General features: G+C 37.9%; 1 protein-coding gene across 1 annotated transcript in view; it reads right to left on the bottom strand.

The window, feature by feature from the left end:
* Nucleotides 1-14,175, bottom strand: part of scube1 (signal peptide, CUB domain, EGF-like 1) — a 113,380-nt gene that overhangs the window by 9,286 nt on the left and 89,919 nt on the right. The window contains exons 10-14 of the mRNA XM_073815861.1: nt 7,791-7,913; nt 6,053-6,169; nt 5,785-5,907; nt 5,586-5,705; nt 2,445-2,555 (exon numbers count right to left, since the gene is read on the bottom strand). Coding sequence (XP_073671962.1) covers nt 2,445-2,555; nt 5,586-5,705; nt 5,785-5,907; nt 6,053-6,169; nt 7,791-7,913 — 594 coding nt within the window. The remainder of the gene's footprint in view (nt 1-2,444; nt 2,556-5,585; nt 5,706-5,784; nt 5,908-6,052; nt 6,170-7,790; nt 7,914-14,175) is intronic.

Raw genomic sequence — 14,175 nt, 5'->3', positions numbered from 1 at the left:
CAATGCGTGCCTGACCCATGCGTGCTTGTTGGGCTCTCAAGAGCTGCTGCGGTAGAATCCTGTCTGTGTATTTCAAATATGTCAGCATGTAAACTCATAGCCAACACAGGGTCATTCGCTCAGGTTCACAGTGTTTCTGTGTACTCAATCCAAAACAAGAAGCAGTGCGTGTACGCGGGAGTATTTGGAAGCTGTCTGAATCTGTCCAAAATCGACAGAACAAACCGCACTGGAAATGTCGAGCTGGGAAAGAGAGGATCCCGGGACTAACAGTAGCGTGACATCAGTGGGGTCGATCGACTAATTCTCCACGCAGATCCCTGTTTTTGAGCCCGGGTCTGGGTTTTGTCATAAAGATTTTGATAGAACGGATTAAGTCATGCAATATGAGCTCTGATCTCATCTACAGAGGCCAAGGTGAGGCATTTTAGGAGAAAGGTTTGTGCTGAATCAAGAGGATAGATGAAGAGAAAAATCAATAAACCAGGACTGATCAAACCTTCATTTGATCTGTGAATAAAAAAGAGAGTTGTCAAAGTTAACACGCTAATGCATGCAGCTGAATTAAAATGAATGTTGCATTTGTTTGATTTAGATTTGCAACTTTTTATCCGAATTTCATGTCAAAAGTTCACATGACTGATTGTCTTTCAGTCAGGTCGAGTGTACATATCTTGCACTTAATGCTTTGTTTGGCTGTATGACATTTATAGTTATGCTGATGTCAGTATCTTAAAAGCAGGGTAGGCGATTTTTTTGCAGAAACTCTTTTTGCTATGCTGGCTGAAAATCTTTTCACATCCTGATCACTAAGTTACATGGTTTTCATATAAACACATTTATATTAAATTACACCTTCTGTGCAAGGCATGTAAAATTTTGCCAAAGTGAATGCAATGATAAGATGTTCAACTTGCCTATTAATCTATGTATTTGCAAACCTCCATACATCCCGCTTGTCTATAGTCACAATGAAATTGAAAACGTAAAAGTTTTTTGTAATATTGTGGTATTTATTTTTACAAATGACTGTGAGCTTCATCATTGTATAAAAATGCATGTGCCCTCCTGATATTTAATCAACAATGCAAATCTTCTCCTCTCCCTGGGGCCCGGGAAAAGATCACAGCGATTAGCATATAGCAACATGACCAATCAATTCTTCTTAAACGAATTCAAATCAAGCCCCCTCTCTTTTTTTATTTCATAGGCCGTTTCACTTGAATAATGGTTTGCAAATTCACGATGGAGAAAATAAGACAATCCCTACTTGTGTTTCATCGTGACTAAGGTAAAGGTCCTCTCAGGTCCAAAGAAATGTACCCGACCCGAAATTAACAAAATCACTTTTTATTCGAACCCGACGTACATAAATCTTTTTTTTTAAGAAAGACCCGAGACAAACCAGAGAAAATTAGACCCGAGTCAGACCTGAACCAGTGGCAATTTTTTAACTGGATTGGACCCGAATGTAACTGATGTGTGTGCAGACTGCACCCCTGCACGCACCAATCAGACAGAAAGAAGCCCAGTGGCCTCGCAACCAATTGGGCCCACTGCTCCATTTATTTTCATTTGTTATCTGACAATGACACCAAGGTAACCGCTAAAATGTACATTTAAAATTCATTGACAAGGTCTGTCTAAATTAAAATTGATCTACCACCAGCCAAGCGATGTTGTAGGCGCTCTTGACAAACAGAGGAGGGGTTTGAAAAAGTACTCGAAGCACACACGCGAGATAGTTCGGGTTGTCTCAGGTCCGTTCATCAAAAACACATTTATTTTAAACTAGACCTGATGGCGCTATTACTATATCCGAGGCACATGTAAAACTTTTAGACCTGAACCCGCTCAGACATTTGATTTTTCGAATGTACAGTAAGTGGACCCATAAAGACCTCTTCTTTAAGGTAAGACGATTTTATTTACGCAAAGTTTTGGTATTTGTGCTAGTTTTGATTGGGCTGATTTGGTTTAGGCAGATTTGGCAACCCTGCCTTTCCCATTACGCCATGCAAACCAAGTGAGAATGGAAGGCAAACAGCGACTACCTTTCATTCCTTCTAAACCAACCAAACATGCCACAAGAAAAACGTTAAACAAAGACTAAGGCCATGAAGAAGGAACATCTGGATCAAAAATAGCCGAGCTTATGTGTTTTGGAGGATGGTAGGGTGAGATGCTTTTGTAGATAGGCCTCTCTTAAACTGCCTATCCTACCTGTAAATCCTAATGTAGTACTGTAATGAGTTGTTGCAACCTCTGTTCCTCATTTCTGTCCAGTATGCCCTCTTTCTATCAACTTCTTTATCATTATGCCTGGAAAGAGCATTGCAAGCCTAATTTGTGTAGTGCACACTTTTTACACGATTTTACATTGGTCATCATGTTGTGAGTTAAACAAAAAAGCCAAACTATTTCACTTTTGGTGAATGTGTTACCTGTGCAGGTCTGAAGAGAGCTACTGTTGGTTGAAGTGATGTTTTTCTTCGTAGGAACTTTACCTGGTTGGACAGGTACACCGCAACTCAAAGTGTAACTGTTCTCGGAGTCTAAATCACAAACAAAAACACACACAAGCGTTTTTATGAAATTATTTAACAGATGCACCTGAGTATTGTTTTGTAGAGTATAAAAACCATTACGTCTATGGAATGTCCCCACAAAACATGGAAACCAATGTGTGTGTGTGTGTGTGTGTGTGTGTGTGTGTGTGTGTGTGTGTGTGTGTGTGTGTGTGTGCGTGCGTGCGTGTGTATGATATATGCATGTGTAGAAAAGATTGGCTGTTAGAATGACAGAATGTTGTAATGCTGTCTGGAGAGTCATTGGCCTGGCTTTGGACTTGCTACAAATCGTCCAATGGCAGGCTGAGTATTTCTGTTGGCATGAGACTACAGGCCCTGGGTGAACAGGATTAAAAGAGGTTTTATACAGCTTTAGTGCTCACTGTGTGAATCCAATGGGACTATTAACACACACAAGAATCCAAGAGTCATAAACACACACACTCACAAAGTGTCCCATCATGTCTGATCACAACCACACCTGCTATGCATTACCCAGACTATTTAACCTGTTATACCTCACTCGCTCCTCACAAACTACTGTATGGTTTGCCCCTGCATCAATTTTGAGCACTGCTGAATTTATATTTTCGACATTTCCTGGATATTTACCCTTCAATTGTTTGCTTCCTTATCTGTTGTTTTGTTTACCTGAACTTTATTACGATTGTTTCCTGCCTGCCTTGAACTTTAATGCTACTAATCTCATCATTAGACGTTAGCATGAATGTCACACTTTATATTAGTGCATACTACAGTACATGTAGTGCATTTTACAATTTTTTAATCGCAATGCACTCTAAAGTTCATTGGCGAATGTGATTCTTCCGCGGGATGAACCAGAAGTCATCTGGAAGCAGCTAAAGTTACTTTTGGGTGTTAATATGTTTACACACATTCCTCCACGCTGATGATCCAGCATAAAATTTGTCAATGACAACTTTTGGGCATCTAACACCTTAATATCTTTACAAAATCAGTCCGCAGATGACAGATGTCCTAATGAAATACCGCTTCAACATTCCAAAACGTTTGCAAAAACACTGTTTAGTCACTTTCTCACAAATGTCAAAAATCACATGACTGATGTCCTCAAGTCAGTTCAGTTATACATATCTTGCCTTTTAATGATTGTTTTGTCTGTATGACATTTACAGCTACGCTGATGTATGTATGTACAGCTTCCACAAGCATTGTATTGAGTTGTTGCAACCTCTGCAGCTTATTTCTGTCCAGTCTGTTCTCTTTTCACCGACCTCTTTATAACAATGTTTCATGTCTTATTTGCGTAGTGGATATATTGGTGATTTGCTTAAGGACCAAGATTTTACACTGGTCATAATGTTGTGGGCAAAATGGCAATAAGAATCTAAACTATGTATTAAATGCATACAAATGAAGAGACTTAGAGGTGTATTAACATACAATGAAATGCATACACTATCAGAAAAAGAGATTAGTAATGCATTAACATAAACTAAAAATCAGTTCATTATTTAGTCATCATTGTTTATGATGATGCCAATACAATTTTTTATGTTAGCCCATTGTGCAATCAGGTTAAAAGCTTTTTATTTTAAAATGTATTAGTAAATGCTGAAATAAACTAAGATTAAAATGCTGTGTAAGTATTGTTCATGGTTAGTTCATGTTAGCTTATGCAACTAATGTTAACAAATATAAGTTTATTATCAGTTTTGGGTAAGTTACTCAAAAAGTAATTCATTACTAGTTACTACATCTAATAGCTCTTTTAATTATTTCAAATAAATCATATAAAACTAAATAAATTATTCTGGTCACACTTTAGGGTCCAATCCTCACTATAAACTACATTCGCATCAATTTTCTCACAATTTCTGGTGAATAATACTTACAGTAGTAAAGTAGTGGTTACATTTATGTATTGGTAGGATTTTGGTAGGATTAAGCATGTAGAATAAGGTCTTGAGAAATAAGTCATTAATATATGCTTTTATAGTACTAATAAACAGCTAGTTAACCAACCAGTTAATAGTGAAAGTTGGAAACTTTTGTCTTACTATTTTTCTTATTAACTCGACAAAGTATTTAAAATGAGAAGGATACATAAAAAACATGCATTTTAGCCAATTCAGAATTGTATTATTTCAGTAACATCAAACGTAACTGTAATTCAATTACAAAAACAAAATACAAATAAGAGTAATCCCTAACTTAACTTTTTCAAGGGAATGTAATTTAATTAGAGTAACTAGTTACATCCAACCCTTATTATAAAGTGTTACTAGATGATCTACTGTACACCAATGGTCTCCAACATGGTGCCCACTGCCCATGGGCACCAGGTTGCCCACACCGAGTCTGTGCACATTCCATTAATAGCCCTAATTTTAATATTTATTTATTACATATTTTAACTTTAACATTAACTTGGCTTCTATATAAAAAAACTTTTTATTTATAAATAATATGTTTTTGAGTAGTAGACTATATAAAAAAGAAGTAACCCTTCAGATTGTTTTGTCCATTGTGGAAGTCCTTGCATACAAAAAGGTTGTAGACCCCTGATCTACACAGCGTAAAATGTATCAAACAAGCAAACAATGTTATGTAAGGTTTACAACACTAGAGGGGGGCAGAGGCCAAAAACAATTTATCGTATAGCTTTCAGGAAAAAAATGTTGAAAAAATTATCCCATGCTGTTACCGAGGCAGTACCCTTTAAGAAGTCCCATATATTTAGGTACAACTATGTAGATTTGATATCAGTAGGTACCTAGCCATGATGTCCCTTAAAGTACTAATATGTACTCTTTAGGTACAAAGGTGAATGGGTACTGACTCAGTGACAGCTAGGGAGCATTTTTACCATTTTATCTGACAGTGTCGTCACTTGGATCAATTAATATGAAAGGAAATTTTATCCATATGAATACTTAATACAGTGGCCTGACATGGAGATAACTGCATCAATCTGCAATGATTAAATTATAAAACAAATAAAACAGAAATTATGCAGTGCTAGGTACCAACCTGCCAGGAAGAGAGCGTTTGACGGACAGGACAGGGCGCACACCTCCCCTCCTCCTGTCTTGGTACAGCTGAGCTGCGCACGAGGTGCCGGCTTCCCATTGGAAAGGCATTTTACCGCCTCTGAGGGACAAACGAGGTAGGTTGCCATGGGAAACCCCAAATATCAATGGATGTTTAAGAATGCACGGACAGGACTTACCGACGCAGTCTTTCTTGTTCCAGTGGAGTTTTTTTCCAGGAGGACACAGACACTCGTAGCTGCCCTGTGTGTTCACACAGCCGTGTTCACAGCTCCCTTCATTAATACTGCACTCGTCAATATCTGACACAAACACACACACACACACGCACACATAGATAGGTTTAGTCAATTCAGAAGCACCGAAGGCCATGGCCCTTTTTTGTATTTGTAAATTTTTCTCTTTTTATATTTGAAGAACCTGTGTGTTTAGAGATTTTAAACTCACCTCCGCAGTGTGTAAACCCATAGAGGCTGTAACCTTTGTGACACACACACTCGAAGCTTCCCGGATAGTTGATGCAGATGTGATCGCACGTCCTTTCAAAGGAACACTCGTCGATATCTGCAACAGACAAATGTGTGTGGTTTTACAAACACAAAAGTGTTTTTATTTAACCATTTCATTCCCTGGCTTAAAGTGAAAGTGAACTCACGATGGTATTGACCAGCAGTACACTGTTAGAACAAATGGTTCAAAAGCCATCACTGGAATGGTACCCTTTATAAAGGTCAATGAATAATTTAATTTAATGAATAATATACAATTGGAATCAAGACATAACAACAGAAAGACACAAAGGTCACGTCAATGTTAAATGTGACAGCTGGGACAGCCAAGCCACGCAGCCTAAATGCTACCCAACCAACACGTCCCAGTCAGTTTAAATCCTGTAAACACACCCTACGCAACCAATAGCCAGGAATAGTGTGGTGTGGTGGTTTGGTGTAGCTTAATAAAATAATTGTGTTTGTCGTGCCATGACACGCTTCAGGAATCCGCTGCTATTCACCTCCAGTAAACTTCACTAAATGGAAATACACATTTTACACAGCGTTACACGCTTACAAGCTTCTTGGCCAAACAGCAGAACAGCTAGAGGTGCTTTTGACAAAAATGTCTGGGATGGTTTTTTTGCACTCCTTTTCAGTGCTAGAGAGTGTCCCTGAATTGCCACTGGCTGTAGTTGTTATAAATGGTGTTAAAAGGTTCATTATTTACACATTTGTTAGGTTTAAATAATCGTAAGAATGACTAAAATGAGATATTTTCAGTGCATGAATTGTATGTTATGTTTGTGGTACTTTTATGTTATGTAGTATTTTGAAATGCAAAGCTTTGGTGGATGCATTGAAATGCAAAGATAGGGCATGACATTTTGACTGGCTCCTCCCCTTCTTTAAAAAACAATAGCATTTAGTTTACCCGAGGGCCGACCTTCCGATCTCTCTGATGAAGTCAATATGGAAGTGACTTAAACTGCAATTCATCGACGGGCTGCTATAGGCTAGCTACAATGGAAGTCAATTCCCACACTCCCCCATGTTAAAATGGCCTTTTATTTTACAGTAGATATAATATGTTTATTACAGCCTGGTACAAAAAGTGTTTTTGGTCTATATAGCTAATTTTGAAATCTGATGAGAGGCTGAAGTACAGAATGATGTCATTAAATCGTTGATCTGTATTGACGGAAGTGGAAGCCTGTTTTATTGTTTTGTTAATGTTTACCGTATATCTTCTAAAGGTGAATTTTGTACACACTGGTTTATACTGTAGGTAAAGCAATTTAAGCCTATAAATATTCATAGTAAAAGCCAAAAAAACATTTTAACCACACTATTAGAAAAAATGAACAAAAGTTGCCACTGGGATGGTACCTTTTTAAAAGGTCCTAGTAATATGTACCATTATGGTACAGATATGTTCGTTTGATGTACCAATCATAGTACAAAAGTCTGAAAAGTGTAGACTGCATGGACACTCCATGAGATGATCCCCATCTAGTTTTTGTCTTCTATGAAAGCAAGTCATGTTTGAAATCAACATACAGGCAAGTCAATGACAGAATGGATGAACCATGAACTGTCATAATGTAAGATCCACGTAAACAGCCTTAAAACTTTAAAATGTCAGCTTGGATCCCTAACAAATGGTTTGTTTTGAAATCAAACGAATCACAAACCTTGACAGGTACGCTCATTGGTGAGGAGTTTGAATCCTTTCTGACAGCTGCACTCAAAACTCCCAACTGTGTTTCGGCAGAAATGATCACAACCTCCATTATTCTCCAAACACTCATCGATGTCTGCAGAAAAGAGAGATTGAGAGAGAGAGAGACAGAGTAAGTGAGAGAGGAGATGAGGTTGGCAAATGCAGTGTAGTACAAGGCAGAAACAGTATTCTTATAAACAGCTTTTTGGATTTATAAACTGTTTTTCTTATGCTCACTGAAACAGACATGCACACAGTCACACAACATCATCTTAAATATATCAGCCAACCTTGGCAAGCCCCCACAAACCTTATAAAAGCTTATCCCGTCAACAAATGTGTAGGAAACTGTGTGTGCATGTGTGTCTATGTGGCGAAGTTTGGGGTTTCCTTTGCAGTTATTTAAGTAGACAAACACACGTTGGCTCATGGTTTTCTCTAATATTAACTGATGTTGAACAGAAAGTTTCCACTGGGCTTAAGACCACAGATATACAAGCTAACAGAACATGGGCGTCACCATTACAAAAGGAGCCTAACATGCACACATTTACCTAAACTTGGGAATCATTCAGAGATTATGGTTTCATGCAAATCACAAACTCTGTTTAATCTAAGCAATGCTGTTGGGATGAAATGCGCAGATACAACAGAGACCTTCGGCATTTTATGAAAATAAAAACTTCTATTCTGAGACTACTAGCAAGGATCACAGTGTATACATCTGCAGCATAAAGATAAAAAAAGGGTATTAAACAGATTTCATTTTGGGACAAAAACCTAAATGTTTTCTTGCTTTGATTTAAGATGATGAAGATGATGATTCAGTAATCTATGAGCCAGCAGCAGAAGTCTACAGGCTGATTAAAGCAAGTGTGAGCTTGTCATATGTATGAGGTCACCTACAGGAAGTGCTTTATCAACTCTGACAGTTTATTTCCTGTCTACCTGTCAAATGTAACAATATGGATAATTTCTGTTAAGATGTTTCCATAACACACACATAATCAGAGCAACCAATTGGTTATCATCAGACCAGCTGATTATGACAAATATATTTTGTCTTTAAATCTCTGTATCAGAACTAGAGTATGCATCTTGATAAATAATTCAGCAGTGTGTACATTTATTTAAAATTTCAGAGCAAATGACATAATGGAATATTTAAAAGTGATTAAACATTCCCTAAAAAACACACACACACAAAAAAAACGCATGCGGGCATCTACACTTTATTTCAGTGGCTCCTGTGCGAAGCAGGGGGCTAATGTGATTCCACATAATGAAGTTTAATAGGACTAAATAAGCTTTGAGTTTGAGAAAATACATTTAACATTTTCACATCTGTAAATGATAAAAAAACTGCCAGGGAAAGAGCAGAGAGGCTGAAAGTATAAATCAACATCGAAAGAGTTTGGGAGTAAACACAGCATTCAGATATATCAATTGATTACTAATGCTAATTACTGACTTTATTAAAAGAAATAAAGAAAAAAGAAAGAAATAAGGTAGATAGATAGAAAATAGAGAATGATAGATAAAACAGATCCAGACAGATAGAAAGATAGAAAATAAAGACTGATAGACAGAACGAAAAATAAACAGACAGAGGGAAAAGTAAGAACAATACATAGAAAAGTAGAACAATAGAAAAAACAGACAGACAGACAGACAGACAGATAGTTAGACAAAAAATAAAGAATTATAGATAAAATTATAAAACAATAGACAGACAGGTAGACAGAAAGTCAGATAGAAAAAAACAGACAGTTATATAAAAAGAAAATTGAGAATGATAGACAGACAGAATGATAAACTGACAGATAACAGATAGATAGATAGATAGACAGACAGACAGACAGACAGACAGACAGACAGACAGACAGACAGACAGACAGACAGACAGACAGACAGATAGATAGATAGATAGATAGATAGATAGATAGGCAGACAGACAGACAGACAGACAAACAGGTAGACAGGTAGGAAGAAAGAAAGAAAGGCAGACATAGACAGACAGACAGACAGACAGACAGATAGGCAGACAGATAGATGACAAACACAGACAGACAGACTGATTGATGACAGACACAGACAAACAGACCAATAGGTAAAAGACAGACAGACAAATAGATGACAGACACAGACAGACAGATAGATAGATGACAGACAGACAGACAGACAGACAGACAGACCGATAGATGACAGACACAGACAGACAGATAGATGACAGACAGACAGATAGATAGATGACACACAGACAGACAGACAGACAGACAGACACATGGCAGACAGGCAGCAGAACAGACAGACGGACACACAGACAGATAGATGGCAGACAGAAAGTGAGACAGGCAACAGACAGACAGACAGACAGACAGACAGACAAATAGGTGACAGACACAGACAGACAAACTGATAAAAAGAAAAAAGAAAGAAAGAAAGAAAGAAAGACAGATGGGTAGAAAGAAAGAAAGAGAATGATAGATATAACAATAGACAAACACACACATACAGATAACAGAAATGCAGACAGACAGAAAGAAAGAAAGATCTCATTGTCACTCAGGGCCTGTGCTAAAGGCTGATATTAAAATGCAAAACTCCCAGGGGCTTCCGAGTGAGGGTCTGTACTCGGGGATGTATGTAGCCTTAGCAAATATTTAGAGAAAAAAGTAATTAAAATGAATACATTTGTTGAAACACAAACCTCTACAAATAAGTTTGTACAGAGCCGCAGGATTTTGAAACAAAAGGTACATTTTCGCAGATCGTTCTCGGGCTGCACACCTCGGGAGAGCTAATCTCTGAGAAATGCGCTCTTGAGCACTCCAGTGTATTTTTTGGAGATTTAAAAGGTCTGTTTTATTTGTTTTGTTCATAAAGGGATTTCGCCGCGTAATAACACCACCGCTGCCTGACCAGAGCCGCCAGGAAAAACCAGCATGGTTTCGGCTTCTAAACTCTTCAAAATGCTGGGGGTCGCCTGGGCCCGGTGTCATCCGAGGTGATGCAGCCTAGCTGATGTGGTCTTACTCTTAATTTACATGAATACAAATAGATTTTCTGTCTCATCTTAAAATTAGATTATTAGCCTGGATTTCACTGGCAGGGTCACAAATTTGTGTTAAAATAACATAAAATCACACAACAACAAATTCAACTGACTACATGGCCTTGAGCAAATGCAAAACTCTCATTTCAAATAATTTCAATCTCAAGCACGCAAGCACCCAGGCCAGCGGAGACGTGCCCGTGGTGCCCATCGACCGGACTGTCAACCACAGCAACACACACACACCAAGACTCCTCCATCCCATAATTCATTTCTGAGATGACACCAAGCACACACACCTTCTAATCAAACATCTGGAAGCTGTTCACAGTCATTTCAATCACTCTATCCTTACCCACACCTCTCTCTCTTTCTCTCACGGTCATCTGGCCTACTCTCGTGCTGTCTTTCTGTATGTGATCAAGCTATGGGGCTGTCATCACACCAGCCACGCTATCCTATCTGTCATCACTGACAAAAAAACTTTTATCAAATCCAGGCAATTTAGGGGATTGCACCGAATGAGATCAGTTGGGGGCACTGTAATCAGTATTACATTTACACACACACACACACACACACACACACACACAGAAGCACTTATAATAAAACATTAAGTGTCTACGTGATGTGCTTTTTTGTTTAGTCTGCGGTTAAAGTTGGTATTGGTTTAGAGTCGCCTGGTATATTATGTAAAAGCAGGGTATTTTCTGCTATGTGTCATACTTACATCCCAATTACATATGAAGACTAAACACCTATTATTATTGCTCTTTCATCTGCAGCTACCTTTAATCTAACCCGTTTACTATCAGTTAAACTGTCTGTTAAAGAAATATTGTTTAGTCCACAAAAAATCTCTACTGGAGAGAGGAAATACAGGATGCAATATTTTATGGATACAGAAATATCATCTGATTGGATATCGGCTGAGCATATAAGATTCATCTTTCTTACTGACCCAACTTTACAAATTAAGTCATTTATATTTACATTTATGCATTTGGCAAATGCTTTTTTCCAAAGCGACTTACTGTACAGTGCTTTACAAGGTGTACATTTTTATACATAGCATTAGCAGTGCAAAGGGGTTGAGGGTTTTAATTCCTGGAGAACAAACATACTGCTATATAATATTGAAAAATTTTCTAAAATGCCTACAGTGAAAATTAATAGTGGGCGGTCACTGTTGAACTTTATAAATCCTTTAAGGGGCGTGTCTAAGCATGAACCAATCAGCTTGACATCAGAGGTGTCTGACCATTAGCTCAAATGTTTCTATTGAACGAACGATCAGATAGGTGCTTCATAAACCTTCATAAACGCACACTTGCTACCTAACTAAACATTCACAGTCGGAGACTAATATAAGGTGCTTTTAGCGAGATGCTTAGCCCTGCATCATCGTTGTTATTCACTACACAACTTGATGAATGGCTATTTTTACAAAGTTTGCTAACAGGTAGTAATTAACGGGCCCTGGCATAGCACACCTGTGATAATTGACCGCAAAAGTATGTGTGCAAATGTGTGCACATGTGATAAATGGCGTGTCACTGAGCAGATCTGAAGCCTGGATTTATGAAGGCGAACCCCTCAGGCGGGCCTAATTATAAGGGTGGGTCACTGCCAAACCAGACCAACATCCATCTTAAAGTACATGCGCAGAGATCGACATAACACCTCATGCCGACAAAACACACAGACACAAAACATAGCAGCAGCAATCCAAAGCCGTCACGTTTACACGTAAGAAGTCATTATAATTCATGTACCTTATTTTGTAAAATATAAAAAATATACAGTAAAGGAAAACTAAGATAAATAATAAATAAAAAAATGCAATAACAAGTTTTATAGTATAAGTAAAATAATATAACTTTACATTTTGCAGTATGCACGTGTAAGTATCATTGACTTTATTGTTAAAGTGTAAAGTGGTGATAAAATTTAGATATAAAGTACACTATGGTTTATATCACGAGGCTACACAAAGTCATAACAGTGGCCATTGGCAAATTATGTTAATGTAGTAATTGTTTTTTAAAACCAATAAAACGGTAATTGTTTTAGTGGCTTTTAGTCAGTTAGCTTAGTTTATTAGGAGTAAGTTAATGTACTCATTCAACTTGACAAAATAAGCATTTAAAATATGCAGTTTCTCATTTTCTACCTGAACTATATACAAATTTCATGACTTGTATCCGACTAGCAACAGCAAATGTGCTTTAGCAACGTTTCAAGTAAAGATTTTTATCTTTAGCAAAACTTTATCGTTATTTTCTAAATGTCGACAAAAAAACTGCAAAATGACAGCGTTTCCGTCAACTGATGTTATGCGACTAAAGTATACATTTGTTGTCAGCAATGAGGTGGTGATAAGTGTGTCAGCACTGCGCAGGCCGACAAGTGGATGACATGATTGATGCCACTGGAAAGCATACAGAGCAGTCCACTCCAAAATCGTTCTCGCTATATTTTGATGTCACGTGCTTGTTGGTTCTTTGTTAAAACAATGACCTTTCTGTAACATATGTCGACAAAGAAAAGTGATTTAAAGACGCACTAAAGTGATGTAATTTCCACAGAAACAGGAAGTTAGGGTGGGGCATTGTGTGACTCCTCCCCCTTTTAAAATAGCCAATATCGTTTAGTTTACCTCACAGCCTTATGAGAAGCTGATGTCATAAAATGTTTTGGGGGACATAAGAAATCTTCTAAATGCGAATTTCGTCAATGTTATGGAGCACCACAGACTATAGGTATCTCTATGGCTACCATAATCATACCAAAAGCTAAAAAAACTGTGATTCCATGTTGATTCCATAGGGTCTTTAATAGGGTAGCCATGTAACTCTGTGCTTACCTCAGGATGGCGCTCTCTCTGTGTGTGTATATATTTATGTGTGTGTGTGTGTGTGTGAGTGTATAGCTCAGGTTTTGTATGATAGCCTCACTATTCAAACAGTGGTTGGTTTGCAGAGGCGTCTTGCTGTATGGTGCAGACAGGACCGTCTGCACTGTTCTGCGCACATACATGCTACATTCTTTTCCTTTTTGAAGAAACGTCACATGACCATGCCTCATCGCTATGGCAACCACTTAGAAATATGAAAAAAATGACCAAATTCGAACTGAATTCTTGAGCATCGGTTGCCACGCCTTCCACGTTAAGGTGTTAATGTAAACCACCCATACGCACCCATTGACTATCAAATTTAGGCAGCACAGGAAGTGGTTAATCTTGGAGACTACAGACTGCAGGTCTACTGGACCACGGTACGGTCAGAGAGTTCTTGAC

The sequence above is a fragment of the Paramisgurnus dabryanus genome, chromosome 1, assembly GCF_030506205.2.
Source record: "Paramisgurnus dabryanus chromosome 1, PD_genome_1.1, whole genome shotgun sequence".
NCBI classification, from domain to species: domain Eukaryota; kingdom Metazoa; phylum Chordata; class Actinopteri; order Cypriniformes; family Cobitidae; genus Paramisgurnus; species Paramisgurnus dabryanus.
Note: the sequence above shows the minus strand (reverse complement) of the source record. Positions and strands in the feature narration are given on the sequence as shown.